The 20,906-nt window shown below is 52.1% G+C and overlaps 1 protein-coding gene across 1 annotated transcript; it reads left to right on the plus strand.

Moving 5' to 3' along the window:
* Window positions 1-9,077: 9,077 nt before the first annotated feature.
* On the plus strand, window positions 9,078-10,013 carry LOC309684979 (olfactory receptor 14J1-like; the record flags this gene model as incomplete). The annotated part of the gene is made up of 1 exon (XM_082500812.1): window positions 9,078-10,013. The coding sequence occupies one exon, from the start codon at window positions 9,078-9,080 to the stop codon at window positions 10,011-10,013; it is 936 nt and encodes a 311-aa protein (XP_082356938.1).
* Between the last annotated feature and the right edge of the window lie 10,893 nt (window positions 10,014-20,906).

Below are 20,906 nucleotides of genomic sequence, written 5' to 3' on the forward strand. Positions count from 1 at the left end.
CTTGAGATGGAAGACAGGGATGGGGAGCAGAATGCATCCCCTGTAATCCAAGGGGAAATGGTGAGGGACCTGCTTCAGCACCTGGAGGTACACAAATCTATGGGGCTGGATGGGATCGACCTGAGGGTACTGAGGGAGCTGGTGGAAGTGCTCACCAGCCCACTTTGCATTGTTTATGAGAAGTCCTGGCTAACCGGGGAGGTCCCAGCTGACTGGAGGTTGGCAAATGTGACAGCCATCCACAAGAAGGGCAGGAAGGAGGATCCAGGGAAGTACAGGCCGGTCAGTCTGACCTCGGTGCCTGGGAAGGTCATGGAACAGATCATCCTCAGGGCCATTATATGGCACATGCAGGAGAATAGGGTGATCAGGCCCAGTCAGCATGGGTTTGTGAAAGGCCGGTCATGCCTGACAAACCTCATCTCCTTCTATGACAAGGTGACCCACTTAGTGGATGAGGGAAAAGCTGTGGATGTAATCTACCTGGATTGTAGCAAAGCTTTTGACACCGTTTCCCACAGCATTCTCCTGGAGAAGTTGGGTGCTCATGGCCTGGACCAGGTGTACTCTTCGCTGGGTAAAACACCATCTGGATGGCCGTGCCCAGAGAGTGGTGGTGAGTGGAGTTCAATCCAGTTGGTGTCCAGTCACAAGTGGTGTCCCCCAGGGCTCGGTGCTGGGCCGGTTCTCTTTAAGATCTTTATCAATGAACTGGATGAGGGGATCGAATGCACCCTCAGTAAGTTCGCAGGTGACACTAAACTAGGCGTGAGTGTTGATCTGCTTGAGGGTAGGTTGGCTCTGCAGAGGGAGCTGAACAGACTGGACTGATTGGCCGAGGCCAATGGTGTGAGTTTCAACAAGGCCAAGTGCCGGGTCCTGCACTTGGGTCACAACAACCCCATGCAGCACTACAGGATGGGGGCGGTGTGTCTGGAAAGCTGCCTGGCAGAATAAGACCTGGGTGGACAGCCGGCTGAATGTGAGCCGGCAGTGTGCCCAGGTGGCCAAGAAGGCCAACAGAATCCTGGCCTGTATCAGGACTAGTGTGGCGAGCAGGACTGGGGCAATGATCATCCCCCTGTACTCGGCACTGGTGAGACCCTACCTCGAGTACTGCGTTCAGTTTTGGGCCCCTCACTACAAGAAGGACATTGAAGTGTTGGAGCGTGTCCAGAGAAGGTCTACAAAGCTGTTGAGGGGTCTGGAGGACAAATCTTATGAGGAACGACTGAGGGAACTGGGGTTGTTTAGCCTGGAGAAGAGGAGGCTGAGGGGAGACCTTATCACCCTCTACAACTACCTGAAAGGAGGTTGTAGAGAGGTGGGGGCTGACCTCTTCTCCCTGGTGACAAGTGATAGGACCAGAGGAAATGGGTTCAAGTTATGTCAGGGGAGGTGTAGATTGAATATTAGGAAACACTTTTTCACTGAACGGGTTTTTATAATTGGAATAGGCTGCCCAGGGAGGTGGTGGATTCACCATCCCTGGAGGTGATTAAAAAAAGGGTAGATGTGGTACTTAGGGACATGGTTTAGAAGTGGTTTCTGTCAGGGTAGGTTAATGGTTCGATTGATGATCTCAAAGGTCCCTTCCAACCTCAGCTATTCTATGATTCTACAACATGTACTGCTGAATGGTGTTACTGCTGCCTGGGTATTTCCCCTTGTTGAACTTGGTGAAGTTCCCCTCTGCTCTTTCTCCAGCCTGCTGAGGTCCCTCAGAAGGGCAGCACAACCATCTTGTGTAGCAGCAACTCCTCTCAGTTTCATATCATCTGCAACCCGCTGAGGGTGAACTCTGCCCCACCATCCAGGCCATTAACCAAGTTGTTAAAGAGTGTTGGTCCCAGTGTCGACTCCCCACGTACAGACGTAGTAAATGACCTCTAGATGGATTGCGTATCTCTGGACACAACCTTCTGACCCCAGGTGTTCAGCAAGCTTCCAATCGACCGCCCTTTCACAGAACCACAGAATCATAGAACCTATGATAGAGAACTCCTATATTCTTTTCTGTGTTCTCTCTCTAATCATAGAGATCTCCAGTGACAATAATGGCATTGTTCCCCTGTTCAGCCCCACATTGCCTGACAGAATTTGGGGCAGCTACTCACTTTCATGTTCAAACCTAGGCCCAGAGAGCTACATGAGATGCCAAGGCTGGCACGGACCACACGGGACCTACGAGAAAGCGGTTCCCATTGAGGGTGGATGCATCACAGATGCCCCAGACAGCATCGCAGAGAGTGCTATTTGGTGTCTGTTCTGTTGTCTGATGCCGTCACTCAGAGGCATTAGTAAGAGGCATCAGTCACCAGGTCTGTTCAGAGGCAAGGTCTGACCCTTCTCTATCCCACAGCGGCACACATTGCATGGACATGAAGCACATCGCACAGGCGTCTTCACTCACTCCCTTGGTGAAAAGACCAATAACTTGAACAGTGTGCCCGAATACATCTTGTCCTAAAGGAGAGCATCGTCCAGGCCCAGCAATGGTACATATCAAAACTCAATTGAAACTCAAAAGGAATTCCAGGGAACCAAGATGAGCTTTTGCTACTTCGGGAACAGTTAAAGAAGCCCAAGGGATAATGTAGCAGCACTGCTGAATTTAGTAGGAGTAGGTGTAGATAGATCTGAGATACTTGATATCCTCTTTTCCTCTGTTACCACCAGCAAGGTCTCCCAGGCCTTTGTGCTTTGAGGCAGGATTCTGGAGGAGAACAACCAGCAGTGGATGGGGATCAAGCCAGGGTTCACATGAGCCAACTACACACTTACCAGTGCGTAGGACCAGAGAGTTTGCATCCAAGGGTGTTTTTTTTCACCAGGAGGTGCTTCTCTGTGATGATCCCAGCAAGAAAGGCACTCAGCCTCCATAAGGGACCTTTGAAACTCTTCTGACATCTACCCAGAGAAGCCTCCAGGTGCATGAGCAGGTTCCTATGAAGAACCGTAAGTATCCTGGCATTCAGTGGCCAGGCAAAGCAACAGGGTGCCAACAGTCTGGAGGATCTTGGGATGACTTCTTATCACAGCTGCCAGGTGGGCCAGGAAGGGTGGTGCTCACCTAGCCCAGGTACTGGCCAACATGGAAGAGCTGGTCAGGGTGTGATCATCAGCGTGAGCCCTGGCTGTCGTGACCAGGAAATAGTCGTGTCCCAGGTGCCAAAGAGGAGTGAGGAAGGCCAGCAGCAGAGCACAGATGGGCAGGCTCCAGAGAAGACGACTTTGACGTGCGTGGGAGACTGACACAAGCGGTGCCCTGGGAAGCAGCTCTGAAGGGTGAAGGAGCTCAGGGAATCTCATAGGCCTTACAGGACAGCCTCCTCCAAGGGCAGGAAGGATCTCTCTGAATAGCCATGAAGAGAAACATGCCTCTGAGGAGGCTGCTGGTGTAAAGTGAGTGAGCGCCAGGGCCAAAAGACAGCAGGCAGGAGGTGGAAGCAGGGGCAGCTGCCAAGGAGGAACTGGGAACCCTTGGCCCAGCATGGAGGGAGGGTGTCAAAGCCAAAGCTGCCATGGGCTGGAGCGTTGCAGTGCTGGGGAGCAAAAGCCCAATGAGCTGATGCAGGCTTGGAGGGTCATGGGGAACGAGTCAGCCTCTGCCGGGAGGCCTGTGACAAGTGGGCACTGCAGAGGTTTGCATCTTGAATGCACGCCTCAGCCTAGGAGAGGGGGGTGCCTCCTGCAAGGGATGGTGCGGGGGCTGTGCCAGTCCATCCCTACGGCTCTGGATGGTGCCGACTCTACTTGAAGTCATTCCTCTAAGCCAAACGCATTGGCATTAATGCCAAAGGGGCTAGTTAAAATCAAACATGTTATTCCCTTTGTCTCTCTGCTTTGACATCTTTTCACTTTGACAACACTCCCAAAATCTCTTTAATGAGCCACATCAGACCTGAAGACTAAAGGAAAATTAGGCCCCGACTTGGTTCCTTCGGGTGTTTTGTGTGGGAATGAGCCCTCTGGTGCCGAGTTCCTGAACTGCAGATCCTGAAAGACTGACCAAGCTTCTGGAGAAGCAGCAAACCTGGAGGTTTCTGAGGGTGTTGGCAGGCCCTGCTGACGTCCCTCACTGAAGAGACCATGGAGGGAATGAGCAGACAAAGCACCTGTCTCTGGGGACTGGTAAAGCAGGAAGTCGAAGGCACTTGGTACAGGAGGAAATTTAAATGTGAAGACCCCTGTGAAAACCCTTGATGTGCTTCACCAAGCAGAATGGTCAAGCCCAGAGCCCCATCCCCTGGGAAGGGGTATCCTCGGCCTCTTGAAATACTCTTGGCTCTTCCTGGGGGCAATGCAATGTGGGAATGTGTAACACCAGGTGCAGATCAGCGGTAGCGCACGTCCCAGGCTCTGTGGAGGGCAGGTGAGGAGAAAAAATGCACTGGAGCTGTCAGAATCTGGTGTCCTCTCATGGCGCACAGTGGGAGAGACAGAAGCCATAGCTGAGCAGACAAGTCTCTCAGTTCTGTTTGGGTGTCAAAGCCCCACCAATGCCCTTGGCTGTCCCCACCACAGCTACACACTCCTACTCCTGTGCCTGCTTCCTTCCTGCCAGCACTGTGGTTTTCTGAGGCTTTGGCAATGCCTGTGACTTCCCGACAATGCATGTGGATTCTTCAGTCATGATGACTTTCCAAAATGTATCACAGCAGCCCTCTTGTGACATTGGGCTGCTCTCCCAACATCTTTAGATTCATCCCATCTGGTCCAATGGACTACTAAGGGTTGACCTTAGCTAAGTATCCCCAGACTTGATCTCCATCCACTGCTGGGTTTTGCATGGGGTTTTGCCTCTTAGGCACATGGAAATGGGAGGCCTTGCTGGTGAAGAAGGAGGAGAGAAGAGAACAGAGAAAAAATTGGATCTACACATGCTCTTACCGAATTCAGCAGTGGTCACACACGATGTTCAATTCTTCTTTCAAAGTTCCTGGAGTAGTAACAGCTTATCCTTATGCCCTTGAACTTCCGTGCAAGTGTCAGCTCTATAGGACCTGTGGCTTTTCTAAAACCAACCGTATTTCTGAATTCTTCCTTTGTTTTAACACATGCCTCCTCATCTCGCATGCTTCATTTTCTCTATAGAGCTTCCCCATGAATTTTCTGTTTCCCCAAGCTCCTCTCCTGACAGCTGGGCTTGTTTTTTTCTGACTATTGGTATGACTACACTCTCATACTTGACACATGCTGTCCTTGCAGATGAGGTATACTGAGCTCTGCTGCCCTTCTGTGCTGCTCACATGGGCTCCCCGACTAAAAGTCACAAGACGAGGCCAAAGACTGCTCCTCTGAGGTCTAGCATCTACATTCTTCTATTCTCCTTCCTTTTGGGAGGAGAGACCCCACTATTTCATGGACGTGATAGCCAAAGCTGACATTCTTTACATGTCCATGTCCAGCTCTACCTTCATGGAAATTAACAGATGCAGATGGGCATTACCATTGTTGGCCGATCTGGCAGCTGTGCTATAAAGACTGGGGTCCTCAGCTGTGTCTTGACCAATATTCTCGAGAAGCCTCCAGGACAGTTTGCATGCAGTTGTGGTCCCCTTCCAGTGAATGCCAGGGCAATTAAAGTTGACAGGGTGATGTAAATAGGTTTGTTGTCTCCCACCACAATGTAACCCTTACCAGTCTCTTTTCTGACCCTTACTGGTTCACCCAGTTTATTTATCACCTAGAGGAGCTCCACAAATCTAAGCAGGTCCTTCACCCTGAGGGCAAGCCTCTCTCAAAATTTCTGGCCTCCTGATCATCCTGCACCCACCCATCACAGCACCCCAGTCATGGGAGATGTCCAAACACCCCTCAGCTCTTCTTCCCTCCAAGTGGAATGAAGAGATGGCACACACAGCTCCAGCCCCTCCTCTCTGTGCCCAGGCTGAAGGCCCTGGGGCATGGCTGGGCTGCGGCACCTCAGCTGTGGCACACTTGGGCTGAGAGCAGACTCGCAAGACCTGCTTCCAAGGCCCCCAGACCTCAGCTGTGCAAAGGTTTTGCTTCAGAGCAGAGACCTGGTAGAGTGGATGGCAAAGGGCAGTGTGAAGAGGAACTGAGGTGCACACAAAGGGAGCAAACTCTGTGGTGGAGATGAAGCTGGTCTGAGGAAGAACAAGATGGTGTTGAAAATGTCCTTGGTGTGAACATGCTGTGATTCAGGCCCACTGTGAAAATCATTGGCCTGATCCATGATTCTATCATCAAGGGGATGGCTAAACAATTCAGGAGAGAAGAACCAGCATAGTTTGAGAGTGAAGGAGCATGAGAGGAGACCCTGGTGTGATGTGCTTGCTGTTCAGGTGTTGCCCAGTATCTACTGGAGAGAGAAGGGACAGAGCTTGTGCCAGTGCAGGGGTGGGACTCAGTCAGTGGCCCAAAGGCACCCACTCTGTCTGAGATGCTCTGGGTGATGGCTGTCACACAGCCAGGCTGGATGGGGACGGGGTGCCTGTACAGGACCTGAGCTGTCCCTGTCAGGCACATGCAGTTGTGCTGGAGAGCCCTGGCACCTCCCCTACCACTACAGCCCTGAATTTGTAAACTAAATTGAGGTTCAGCTGCCCTGAATTAGGTCAGGCAATGAAGGGATGCACGTGAGACACCTGCCATTCTACTCCAGGGACATGTGGAAAAGACAACTGATGGAGAAGAGAGAGACTTAACTCTGCCCATGCCGCACGACTGCATTTGGTCAGCTGAATCCCTCTATGGGCTGCCCTGGGCAGAAGGAAGAGTTGCAGGGGCACTTGTCCTCCACGTGGACACCTTCTGTCATTGAAGTTGGCCAAAGGGATTTCCCTCCAGCCTCCACCAAGATGCCCCCAGGTGCTGCCCTGTCTCTCTGAACTGCTCCAATAGAGCTTGCAGTTCCCAACATGCCTCTTGGTCACCTCTGGCACCACAGATGTCCCCAGGTGTCTGTGTCCGAACATCTTCCTCCTGCCCTCCCTCTCCATTCATTCACAAGTGAGCTGAGACCAGGAGCTCTCATGCAGGAGCTGCTCTTGTGCCCATGTGAAGTGAGGCCAGAGCAATGCCACCTGCTGGGGGTTTGTGGTGGGCATGGGATGGAGCTCTTGTAGCCCCAGGGACTACAAACCCAGGCTGAGAAGCCTCCATTGACTCAGCTGAATCCCTTCCCTCCAAAGAAGAAAAGGAGGTTGCTCCCTGGCATTATCCTGCTGTCATGTCTAATACTAAACCAAAACAGTTACTCTTAGACTTAAATTTGCAACAGCTAGAAATAAGTCTCTCTCCACATCTAAGGGTGGGAACACGAGGGACTCCTTCAGGCTGTTTACCAGTAGGTTCCCCTGGAGCCCCAGGGACACCTCCAGAGAGCCAGAGGGGACAGAGAGAGTGCCACCGTGGGCTGGTCCTCTGCTGCTGAGCTGGGCCGGGCTGCTGGGCCGGAGGGAGCTCCTGGCAAGCGGGCAGCGCTGCAGAGAGACAGCTCTGCCCAGGAGCAGGGCTGGGGGCACTGCCTGCAGGCAGCGAGAGGAGACCTGCGAGGCAGAGAGAGCTTAAAGGCAGTTGGGAGTGGGGGGTGCTGAGAGCTCACTGGGGCAGAAATCTTCACCGCCCTCTGCCTGGTAAGTCTCGGGGTGCCGGGCAATGCAGCTCCAGTTCCTGGAGGGATCTCCTCAAGCTGGTCCATCTGAGAGCTGCTGGGCTCTGTCAGGAGGACTCTCTCAGTTTCTGTGCTGTAGAGGAGGAGGATGTGCTCCAGAGCAGGGCTTCCCTGCTGCCCGGTGAGAGGGACAGGGCCTGAGGGCTGCCTTCTGCTGGGGATGGTTGTGGAGGTGTGCGTAGGGGTGTGCAGACAGGGGTGGGCAGGGCTGTCCTTGCCAGCAGGGTCCCTGCACCCCGGGGCTGTGTGCCGGGGCAGGGACTCTGCCGCCTGCCAGGGTCAGCTCTGCGCCTGCCCGGGGAGCTCCCACGGAGCTGCTGTGGGGAGAAGCAGTGGGTGGAAGGAGTGACTGTGAGCAAGGCAGATGCCTTCTGTTGCTGAGATGGACCTGTGTGGGTCAGGGCTGCTCCAGATCCACATCACCCCCAGGACATTTGCACAGAGTCCTTTTGAAGAAGGACATCGAGGACTTTTCCCCTGAAAGAGAACAAGTCTGTGCTGTGGGATTTCTCCTCTTTTCTGCTGGGTGGGCAGTGGGAGGTGGGAATGGATTTCTCCTTTGTGGAGAAGGCACAGAGACCCTCATTCTCAATAGCACTTCCCTGAACCCCTCCTGAGCCCCCGCACACCCAGAGATGCCCCCGGCAGCGCTGTGCTGCCAGGAGGGGTCTGCAGGGCAGAGCTGAGCACACAGCGGGTGGGATGGGCTCTGGGGCACTGGCAGGGAGGAGACCCGGGGGGCAGAGAAGCAGCTCCAGGCAGGGGCAGCTCCTGGCAGCCCAGACACAGGCAGGGACAGAGGGAGCTGCTGCCAGACATGCCCGGCCAGGGGGAATCCCAGCACCTCCCGCCATACCCTCACCTCCGAAGCAAGCCTCTGCTCTCTTCTCCCGCCCGCCCCACAGCCACAGGGTCCAGAGCCCGATATGCCTTCTCAGCAGCTGCACCTCCAGTCCAGGAGAAGTGAGTGTGTCCTACAAGTGATGCACAACATAAAAGCAAGTGCCCTTCAGTGTCTCTGTCTGGAGACACTGTCACTGAGGAGAAGGCTTCACTGCACGCCTGTCTGACTGCCTCTCCTCGCTTCCTTTTTTCAGAGCACAGGCGCATTTCTCCTCGTTTCCCCACCCCTCTGTTGAACTCTGCATCTCAGGAGTTGGGGAGGGGGTGCGGGTCAGCTTCTCTTCTGCCTCTGACTCTGGGAGTCCTGCCCCAGACGTGTCCTCATGGAAAGTAGGTGTCGAAGCAGTATTTTGCCTGATAAGGGAGGGTGTCTTTGAGTTTGTGGGGTTGGGAATGAGCTGGATCATTCCTCATTCAGCTGTGGGAGGGGGATTTCTGTGAGGAATGGCATTGGGATTTCCTCAGAGAAGTCTCTCCCAGTTTGTCACTGCCTTTTCCTCCTTGGACAGGTCCCCCTGCCCAGACACAGCAAATGTCCAATGGCAGTTCCATCACACAGTTCCTCCTCATGGAGTTTGCAGAAACACGAGAGCTGCAGCTCGTGACCTTCGGGCTCTTCCTGGGCACCTACCTGGCTGCCCTCCTGGGAAACGGCCTCATCGTCACCGCCATCTCCTGCGACCACCGCCTCCACACCCCCATGTACTTCTTCCTCCTCAACCTCTCCCTCATAGACCTGGGCTGCATCTCCACCACTCTCGCCAAAGCCATGGCCAATTCCCTCTGGAACACCCTGGATATCTCTTACTTTGGCTGTGCTGTCCAGCTCTTTTTTGTACTCTTTTTTATGTCAACAGAGTGTTCTCTCCTCACAGTCATGGCCTATGACCGCTACGTTGCCATCTGCCAACCCCTGCACTACGGGACCCTCCTGGGCAGCAGAGCTTGTGTCCACATGGCAGCAGCTGCCTGGGGCAGTGGGTTTCTCAATTCTCTCCTGCACACGGCCAATACATTTTCACTGCCCCTCTGCCAGGGCAATGCCCTGCACCAGTTCTTCTGTGAAATCCCCCACATCCTCAAGCTCTCCTGCTCACACTCCTACCTCAGGGAAGTTGGGCTGATTGTGTTTAGTGCCTGTTTAGTCTTTGGGTGTTTTGTTTTCATTATACTGTCCTATGTGCAGATCTTGAGGGCAGTGCTGAGGATCCCCTCGGAGCAGGGACGGCACAAAGCCTTTTCCACGTGTGTCCCTCACCTGGCTGTGGTCTCCCTCTTTATCAGCACTGCCATGTTTGCCCACCTGAAGCCCCCTTCCATCTCCTCCCCATCTCTGGACCTGGTGGTGGCAGTGTTGTACTCGGTGGTGCCTCCAGCAGTGAACCCCCTCATCTACAGCATGAGGAACCAGGAGCTCAAGGATGCCCTATGGAAATTGGCCCAATGGACGCTGTTTCACCGACAATAACCTGCCACCCCTTCGCTGCACATTGCCCAGGGCTTATCTTAGATCATGAGCCTAATTTTTCTCTTGTCATAACCCTGCTGATTGATATTTTTCTGGGTTTATACTACTTGTGTTGGGGCTTGATCCTACTGGGTCTGACCCTTGCACAACACTGAGTCAGATGTGGCCGGTCAGGTAACAGCTCTTATATGAAACAGGATGTCTCAGGTAGAATAGCAAGAAAAGGGAAAAACAGGGAAAAACAAAACATTGGCGGAGATAAATATTTTTTAATAGAACAGTAACAGAAAATAAAAGCAGTAGCAGTAGCAGTAACAACAACAATAATAATAATAAGTATATATAGAATAAAGTGATGCAAAATATATTACTGTCAACACCCAATGATCATTTGCCCCGCCTGTCCGGAGAAGTGATCACCGATTCCTTCCCCCAAGCCAACTCCCATTTATATACTGAGCATGACGTCTATGGGATGGAACATTCCTTTGGCCAGCTTGTCTTGTCTGTGCCCCCCCACCTTCTACGGGAAGTTGAAAATGTCCGTGACTTAATATAAGCATCACTCAGCAACAACTAAAACAATATGAGTTAACAATGTTATTCTCATAGTCAATCAAAAACACGGCAGCTACCAGAAAGAATATTAACTCTATCCCAGGCAAAACCAGGACAGCGTCCGCCCCTTATTCTATACCATCTACCTCATGCCCAGGTCTTACACTTTTCCATAAATCACCACCATTTTCCTGTCTTTGATATATGTATATATGCACACAGATATCATTCCCTTAGTCCATGGCCCATCCCACTGAAATGTCCCTTGAGTTCATTTAGTCCATGCCTTTGGGCTCCATCTGTTGTAACTGTCTTTCCCGGCAGGAGACATGGTGTGTGATGTTGAATTGTTGCGTGCTGCATCTGGAGCTCACAGCTGGTGTAGCCGGCATGGCCCATGCCCATCATCTGTGGGTTGAAGATGTCGATCTCAAGACAATTCCCGGGTGCCAGTTGCTGCAGCCACTTCTGGTTCCATCACTTCTGCACTTTGCTCAGTTTCATCAAAGTTCATTCTTCATTAATTTAGGTCACTTTCACTGCAATGCCATAGATAGAGCATATAGCAACCGTATCAGTGATGACATATAGTGGTAATTTAGCAATAAATATCATATCATTTTATTCATTGGACATTCTCACCAAAATCAAATCCCCTTGAGGAACAAATCGATCATCCCCATCCTCCAGCATCACCCACCAAGAGCACTCAGGGCCTTAAAATAAAGCAATCCCACAGATAGTTTTGCCTTTGCTTGTGTCAGGAATAACCCAGACTCTCTTCCCGAACATATTCAGATCCTCAAATGTTACCTAACCAGGTGGCCTTTGCTAAATGTGTATCCCGACTTTTGAAGGTCCCACCACCCATGGCTCTCAGTGTAGTTTATAGCAGTCCGTTGGATCGTTTGATTTTCCCGGAGGCTGGTGCGTGATAGGGGATGTGATACACCCACCCAATGCCATGCTCTTTGGCCCAGGTGTCTATGAGGCTGTTTGGAAATGAGTCCCAATGTCTGACTCAATTCTCTCTGGGGTGCCATGTCGCCATCAGACTTGCTGTTCAAGGCCCACGGTAGTTGTTCAGGGTGGTGGCATGGGTCACAGGGTGTGTTTCCAGCCGTCAGGTGTTTGCTTCCACCGTTGTGAGCATGTGGTGCTTGCCTTGGCGGGTTTGAGGGAGTGTGATAGAACCAATCTGCCAGGCCTCCCCGTATTGATATTTCAGCCAACGTCCTCCATATCAAAGAAGCTTTAACCGCTTGGCTTGCTTAAATGCAGCACACGTTTCACATTCGTGGATAACCTGTGCAATAGTGAACGTGATCAAGTCCACCCCCTGGTCACAAGCCCATCTATATGTCGCATCTCTTCCTTGATGGCTTGAGGCGTCATGGGCCCACCAAGCTATGAATAGTTCACCCTTACGTTGCCAGTCCATGTCCACCTGAGCCACTTCAATCTTAGCAGCCTGATCCACCTGCTTGTTGTTTTGATGTTCCTCAGTGGCCTGACCCTTGGGTACGTGGTCATCTACATGATGTACTTTCACAACCAGATTCTCTATCCGGGCAGCAATGTCTTGCCACAGTTCAGCAGCCCAGATGGGTCTACCTCTGCACTGCCAGTTGCTCTGCTCCCACTGCTGTAACCACCCCCACAGAGCATTTGCCACCACCCATGAATCAATATAGAGGTAAAGCACCAGCTGCAAAGGGGTTCACAGCCGGTCCCGGGTCACCCCTGCGCCTGTGATTTCACTTTGGGGCACATTCCAGAGCCACTAGACAGGCAGGGGTTCGGAGACGATATTGGAGGGAGGGCACGGACAAAGCGCTGTAGCACCTCCAGGAGAAGCACTTTCCACTGCCACAGGCTGTGACGTGGGCGATAGCTTGGCTCCCAGCGACACTCATCATCACCCAGGGAGAGGAACAGGAGTGCTGTGCTTTGCACCATCATTAGTGAGCTTTTCCTGGAGGAGAGACTCTGTGATGGGTGGCACTGAGTTTAGTGCTCACAAGAACATCCTCTGTAGCTACAGTCAATAGTTCAGGTCAGTGCTTGGAACAAGAGGGGATGGGGACACACAGCATTTCCCAGGCTGTGTCACGCTGCCTTAGTGTCCCTCCAGTGCTTCCCTCGGCATGAAAACTCTCCTCCAGCACTTCCCCATAGTCCTGGTGCCTCCTTGGACACTGGAATTCATCCCCAACCCAAGATCTCACAGCAGCACTGGAAGCGGTGCCTGACGAACCCCCAGATGCGGTGCAGGGCTGGAGCTTGGCCAGCCGGGCTTGTCTGCCGTGGGGCAGGAGGTGTTCCTTCCCCACACAGCGCCATTCTCTGGTGGTCTTGTTGAAGCAAGGAGGGCACTGGCCCTGTGGCTCTCTGTGCACAGCCGGAGGCGGTGACTCCTTGTTAAAACAACCAGCTCGTAACATATGAATTAATAAACCCCACGTCCTCCCAACGTGGCTACTGCTCGTGACCAAATTGGTGCCCCGGGAAGGAGGCACACGGGATAACGGGGTCCGGGTTTAATGCAGAAAGATGCTTTTCCCCCAGCACTGCTTTGCTTTGAAAAAAGCCCTGAAAAGGGCTTTGTTTTCCACCCACAGGAGCAATGCCGGGAACGATGTCTATAAAATCCCCGGCACTTCACCTGAAATGATGCGGCTCATTATCGAGTACGCCTACACCGGCACAGTACCGGTCACGACCGACAACATTGAACGTTTGCTCATAGTGGCCGACCAGTTCAACGTCATGGGCATCGTCAGACTGTGCTGCGAGTTCTTAAAGTCCCAGCTGTGCTTGGAGAATTGCGTCAGCATCTGGAGATTCACCGAGTATTACTACTGCCTTTATTATTGACTTTATTATTGACCTGCGAGAGGAAGCCCATGCTTTCATGCTCCATCACTTGGAGGGGGTGACCAGCGTGTCAAGAGAGTTTCTGGAGCTCTCCGTCAACGAGCTCCAGCGCGTCCTGCAGAAGGAGCAGCTCTGTGGGAAAGAAGAGGCCACGTTCAAGGCCGTTCTGCAATGGATAGCTCAGGGCCCGCAGTACAGGAGGCAGCAGGTTGCAGTCTTGCTGGGCAAGGAAGAGTGGAATGGGGGACAAAGGGCATTTATTTAAAAGAAAGAAAGTCTAGGTTATTCTTAGCTTAGAAAAAATAAACTCAGCATTTTTGACAGTAAGGACTTTGCTTGAAACTTTTGAAATCCTGCCTTCACAAGGGTATAAATTTGCACTTCATATTCACTGTACATACACACCACTCACCCAAATCCCATTGCTTGTTAGCACGTGCATGGTTTCCGAAGGCACACACACTGACACTGACACTATGGAAATGATCAGGTATGTGTTGTCTATGAGTGCCCAGGCCACAGTTGTGTGAGGCATTGCACAAGCATCTGAAATCCTTGCCCAAAAGAGTTTGCAAACCACCCGTTCCTTTCGACTGGGCTCGAAAGGGGGACCATCTTGCATAGGGGAGGATGGCACATCGCTCTCATGTTCTTGAGGCAGTCCTATTCGAGTCATGGTTTCAGTCAGAGTCCTTCCTGAACGATCATTGCCTGGGAGGACAGCACCATAAAGGCAGTCAAGTGCCTTCGGGGCCACCTCTGGGGACAATTCTCGGCCTTCGAGGATAACATCATGAAAACTTTCCAACTGCCCATGCTGTCCCAGGAGAGAGACTGGGACACAAAGTATGGAATTACACGAGTGATTCTCTGTTCATGAGCACGAGTGGTCCCAGTCAAATTGGGACACCCCAAATGCAGTTTCACACATGGTTCTTATACCTTTAGAGCATTCAGGTACAACACAATTTGAGTGATCGCTACGTAACACGCACATGCAGGCTGCTGTTTGGCAAAGCAACTCTCATGCTGTGGCATCATCATCCACCTGCTGCTCTCCTAATGGAGACGTCCCTGGAGTCGGTCTTGCTGCAGTTCCTTATCTCTGATGCCAGATCAGGGGAGGGTTTCACAGGGGTGTCAGAGGGGCTGGGAGGCTGGCGTCATCCGCGCAGTGCTGGAGTATCCTTTCTTCTTCAGGCTGGGGGCTGTCTTCTCCTCCCGACAATGAGCTGGGTCCTGTAGTCATGCTGACTGAACCATGGCTATGCAGTACGCAATAGAAATGCTGTATATCTTAAGAAAGTTCATACAATTTCATACTCTAAAATGTAATTGTTACAATAGTTCGGGAATGAGATTTTCCTAACAGTCCCTCCTTTTCCTTTCACCATCAGGGTCACACTATACTCTTCGTTATTTAAGTCGTAAGTCAAGTTCATAAGGTAATATTACACTGTAAACACACTGTCGTGGTTTGGCCTCAGCCAGCAACAGAGAACCACGCAGCCGCTCGCACGACTCCCACAGCCGTGGGAAAAATCAGCAAAAAAAGGGCAAAACTCGTGGGTTGAAATATTATAATTTAGCAGAACAGACAAAGGGAAAAAGAAAGAAAGAAAAACAATAACACCGGTAAAGGAATACAAGAACGCGATTACAGTACCGCCGCGAAGCGCACCGACGGGACCCGCACCGCCGCGACCCGCCCCCGAGTGGCGACTGACTCCCCGGCCCCGGCTAGCTCCTTTTATAGCGGGCATGGGTCACGTGGTATGGAATACGTGCCTCCCCTGCCGGCTCCTTGGAAATTAACCCCATCCTTGCCGGAACCAGGACACACACCCATCTAATTAGAAAGCAAAACAAGAGAGTGAATACAACAACCCAAATCCTTTCAGTTCACAGTCCTGTTCCTAAGTCTGGGAGCCAAGAGGTTAGCCACCCAAAGAGATTTAGGGGAGATCCCTGCCCTATTTCGTGTAATATTTTTAAATGAGTCTTTCTCTTGTTTCTCTCAGTTTTGTTTTTCTGGTCTTGACTGACATAAAAACCCCAGCAGCTCTTATTCAAGAAAGCACCTACTGTGTCCTGTACTTCTAAAGGGTGCTCTAGAGCTAAGCCATTCTATATTACCATTTTTGATAATAATTTGATTTCTTCCTCTAAGGCTGTCATACTGCCTGCCCTCATTAATGGCTTTTTCTAATTCTCTTGGCACATTTGCAGTAGCCCTTTCTAGTTTTGCGGTCCTTCGCTGTGGGATAAAATCTGATATAGACAGGTGGAACTCAGTGCCACATTATCAAAGGCATTTATGAAAGGCAGGTCCTGCTTGACTAACCTGATCTCCTTCTACAACGTGGTCATGCGCTCAGTGGATGAGGGAAAGACTGTGGATGTTGTCTATCTGGACTTTAGTAAAGCCTTTGACACTGTTTCCCACAGCATTCTCCTGGAGAAACTGGCTGCTCATGGCTCGGATGGGCACACGCTTTGCTGGGTAAAAAACTGTCTGGAAGGCCGTGCCCAGAGAGTGGTGGTGAATGGAGTTAATTGCAGTTGGCAGGCGGTCAGGAGTGCTGTCCCCCAGGGCTCAGTGCTGGGGCCAGTCCTGTTTAAACTCTTTATCAATGATCGGGATGAGGGGATGGAGCGCACCCTCAGTCAGTTTGCGGATGACACCAAGCTGGGTGGGAGTGTTGATCTGCCTGAGGGTAGGGAGGCTCTGCAGAGGGATTCGGACAGACTGGACCCATGGGCCAAGGCAGACTGTAGGAGTTTCAATGAGGCCAAGTGCTGCGTCTCACACTTTGGCCACAACAACCCCCGCCAATGCTACAGGCTTGGGGAGGAGTGTCTGGAAAGCTGCTCACAGAGAGGGACCTCTGTTGTTGGTTGATAGCAGCTGAACATGAGCCAGCAGTGTGCCCAGGTGGCCAAGAAGCCCACCGGCATCGTGGCCTGTATCAGGACTAGTGTAGCCAGTAGGACCAGGGAGGTCATTTTCCCCCTGTATTGGGCACTGGGGAGGCCGCATCTTGAGTACTGTGTTCACTTTCGGCCCCCTCACCACAAAAAGGACGTTGAGGCGCTGGAGCATGTCCAGAGAAGGGCAAAGAAACGGGTGAGGGGTCTGGAGCACATGTCTTATGAGGAGCAGCTGAGGGAACTGCGGTGATTTAGCCTGGAGAAAAAGAGGCTGATTGGAGACCTTATCGCTCTCTAAACATATCTGAAAGGAGGTGGCAGAGAGGTGGGGGTCGACGTGTTCTGTCAGGTAACGGGTGTTAGAACAAGAAGAAATGGTTCAAGTTGAGCCAAGGGAAGTTTTGACTGGGTATTAGGAAGAATTTCTTTACTGAAAGGGTCATCAGGCATTGGAATGCGTTACCCAGGGCAGTGGTGGAGTCCCCATCCCTGCAGGTGTTTAAGGGTCATGTAGTTATTGTGCTGAAGGACATGGTTTAGTGGTGGGCTTGTCTGTGTTAGGTTAATGATTAGACTATGTGATCTTACAGGTCTTCTCCAATATAGGAAATTCCATGATAGTGCGATTCTGTGATGATGGCGCTGGGACAACTTCCCTGGGGTGTCCAGTGAGCACAGGCACAGCCCAGACCCTGCTCTGCTGGTCCATCATGTCTCTCGCAGGAGCCCGGCTGTGCCAGGACACTGCTGTGTGCCCCAACCCTGCACACTCCCCCACTTCAGCTCTTCCCTGAGGTTTTTCCTCTCTGGGGCACTTGCCAGCCCCGCCAGCCCACACCCTCCCTGAATCTGGACACCTCCTGCTCTCTCCCAGCACAGACCAGCAGAGCAGCCTCATTGGCAATGGTCCAGCCAGCCTTCATGCTGAGGAGATATCCACCCCAAGCAGCTTGGAGCCCCCCCTGCCAAATTTCCTTCCCAGGATGGCATAAGAGAATTGGCCCAGGGCACCCTCAGGAAGGTCCTTTGGCCCCAGGGACAGGGCAGCCTGCCCCAAGCTGTCCCACCAGAGCAAAGGGTTCCTCTTTCCATGGCTGCCCTGCACACACGTGGTGCCCTGCTCTTCTCCCGCCACAGCCCATCTCCCCTCAGAGCCTTTTCCCGAGAGAGCTCATCCGTGCTGGCCTGGCCAGCCGTTCCTGCACCCCTCCCCAGGTGTCCCACAGCCCCCGAGCTGGTGGTGCGGCTCTGCAGAGCCGGGGGCTGTGGTGCCCAGGGCCATGCTGGTCAGGCTGGGAGGCAGACCCAGCTCAGATGGCTCCTGCCCCCTCCACCTCAGCACACAGACGTGGCCCCTGTAGCTCCAGAGAAGTTCTCGGAGAAAGGATCTCAGACAAACAAGTCAGTGCAGGGTCCTTCAGTTTTTCAAAAACAAAGAGAGAACAGTTTCTTATTTACACAAAGTCTGTGGCTCCCACAACACAGACAGATCCTGACATAGCAATAGGATAAAGGATGATTCTTCACTTTTATTGACAGCATTAACAAAACCCAGAAAAGCTAAAAAACAAAGAAATGAAAGGAAAAAAAGTACTAAAGACAATCTGGGCCTGTAATGAGTTACATCATGTGTGATACGTAGAAGATGGGCAGTTCATTGCTGCTTCTGACAAGATACCAGTCATCAGTTTCCACAGGGCATCCTTGAGCTCCTGGTTCCTCATGCTGTAGATGAGGGGGTTCACTGCTGGAGGCACCACTGAGTACAGAAATGACACCAACAGGTCCAGAGATGGGGAGGAAATGGTGGAGGGGTTCAGGTAGGCCAACATGGCAGTGCTGATAAACAGGGAGATCACAACCAGGTGAGGGATGCCCGTGGAAAAGGCTTTGTGCCATCCCTGGTCCGAGGGCATCCTCAGCACAGCCCTCAAGATCTGCACATAGGAAAAGAGAATGAAAGCAAAAGCCCCGAATGCTAGTAAGACACTAAGCACCAGAAGCCCAACTTCCCTGAGGTAGTCTGAATGTGAGCAGGAGAGCTTGAGGATGTGGGGGATTTCACAGAAGAACTGGTGCAGGGCATTGCCCTGGCAGAGGGGCAGTGAAAATGTATTGGCCGTGTGCAGGAGAGAATTGAGGAACCCACTGCCCCAGGCAGCTGCTGCCATGTGGACACAAGCTCTGCTGCCCAGGAGGGTCCCGTAGTGCAGGGGATGGCAGATGGCAACGTAGCGGTCATAGGCCATGATGGTGAGAAGAGAAAACTCTGCTGAAATGAAAAAGACAAACAGCAAGGCCCGTGTAGCATATCCTGCATAAGAGATGACCCTGGTGTCCCAGAGGGAATTGGCCATGACTTTGGGGAGAGTGGTGGAGATGGAGCCCAGGTCAAGAACAGAGAGGTTGAAGAGGAAGAAGTACATGGGGGTACCAAGAAGACCGAGTGGATAAGGCCCTCTATAGACAGATTGGAGTAGGCTCACATTCACAAGCCCTGGTCCTCAGAGGGAACTTTAGCCACTCTGATAGCTGTTGGAAGGAAAGCACACCAGCGCACAGGCAATCCAGGAGGTTCCTGGAACACATTAACGATTACATCCTTCTCCAAGTGACAGCAGAGCCAATGAGGAGAGATGCCATGCTGGACTTTCTCCTGACCAAGAAAGAGGGGCCCATGGGGAATGTCATGGTCAAGGGCAGCCTTGGCTGCAGTGACCTTGAGGTGGCAGAGTCTGGGATCTTTAAGGTGGCTAGGAGAGCGCACAGTAAGATCGCTATCCTGGACTTCAGGAGATAGACTTTGGCCTCTTCAGGGTACTGCTTGGTGAACTACATTGGGACAAAGCCCTGGAAGGAAGAGGGATGCATGAAAGTTGGCTAATATCCAAGGGCTACCTCAGCCAAGCTCAGGAGCAATACATCCCGGCAAAGAGGAACTCAGGGAAAGACAGCAGGACACCTGCGTGGATGACCAAGGAGGTCCTGGTCAATCTCAAAAAGGAAAAGGAAGCCTACAGAGGGTTGAAGCAAGGACAGGTATCCTGGAAAGAATTGTCCGAGCAGCGAGAGATCAGGTTAGGAAAGCTAAAGACCAGGTAGAAGTGAATCTGGCCAGGTGCATGAGGGCACAGCAGTCCTGGCCTTGGGGTCCCCTCAGGCACCTCATGCGTCTCCCCACTCTCCCCTCCCTGTGCCTGATGAGGCCCTGCTGACTCCCTCGGCACTGCAGCGTCCTTGTGCGTGGACACATTGATTCAGTGCTTTATATTGGTGGACTTCACCTTGGAGGGTGTTTCACCTTCGGAGTCTCCATCCGTTCCAGTCCAAGGGCAAGTGTTGAGTCCCTAATCCCGCCTCTCCTCCCCCCTAAAAAATGCATTTCCAGAATGTCCGGTATATGCCGTCAGTCCTCTCATACATGAAGAAGACTGAGGAGATAATGGGAGCTCATGGACTGTCTCCCCTTCCATTGGGCACCAAGAAGAGCGCTTTTAAATCCAGAATATTTGGTGCAGTGGAACCCAATAGTACCATCAGCTTAGCTCCAGAAATATTGAAAACACAAGAAGAGACTCATTAAAATATTGATTCCTTGAACGTGTTTTTGGAAGGAACTTTGGAGGAACAGTCTATCCTTCAGGCACTGCACTTGGGAGGTGCCCTTTTATTGAAGAGCTGTTATCTGTCAGGCCACACCTGAAACAGTGTTGTGCAAGGGTAAGACACAGTAGGATCAAGCCTAAAGACAAGCAGTGTAAACTCAGAAAAATATCTATAAGCAGGATTATCACAAGAGAAAAAAGCAGGCTCAGAGCCTAAGATAAGCCTTGGGCAATGTGCATGGAAGGGGCGGCAGGTTATTTTCGGTGAAACAGTGTCCATTGGGCCTGTTTGTGTAGGGCATCCTTGAGCTCCTGGTTCCTCATGCTGTAGATGAAGGGGTTCATTGCTGGAAGCACCACCGAGTACAGAAATGACACAACCAGGTCCAGAGATGGGGAGGAGATGGAAGGGGGCTTTAGGTGGGCAAACACTCCAGTACTGATAAAGAGGGAGACCACGGCCAGGTGAGGGAGGCATGTGGAAAAGGCTTTGTGCCGTCCCTGCTCAGAGGGCATCCTCAGCACCGCCCTCAAGATCTGCACATAGGACACCACAATGAAAACAAAACACCCAAAGGCTAAACAGGCACTAACCACAATCAGCCCAACTTCCCTGAGGTAGAAGTGTGAGCAGGAGAGCTTGAGGATGTGGGGGATTTCACAGAAGAACTGGTGCAGGGCATTGCCCTGGCAGAGGGGCAGTGAAAATGTATTGGCTATGTGCAGGAGAGAATTGAGGAACCCGCTGCCCCAGGCAGCTCCTGCCATGCGGACACAAGCTCTGCTGCCCAGGAGGGTCCCGTAGTGCAGGGGTTGGCAGATGGCAATGTAGCGGTCATAGGCCATGACGGTGAGAAGGCAATACTCCCCTACAATCAAGAAGACAAAGAAAAAGAGCTGGACAACACATCCCCAGTAGGAG

This window comes from Vanellus vanellus (genome assembly GCF_965231255.1).
Source record: "Vanellus vanellus genome assembly, contig: HAP1_SCAFFOLD_110, whole genome shotgun sequence".
In the NCBI taxonomy this organism is placed as follows: domain Eukaryota; kingdom Metazoa; phylum Chordata; class Aves; order Charadriiformes; family Charadriidae; genus Vanellus; species Vanellus vanellus.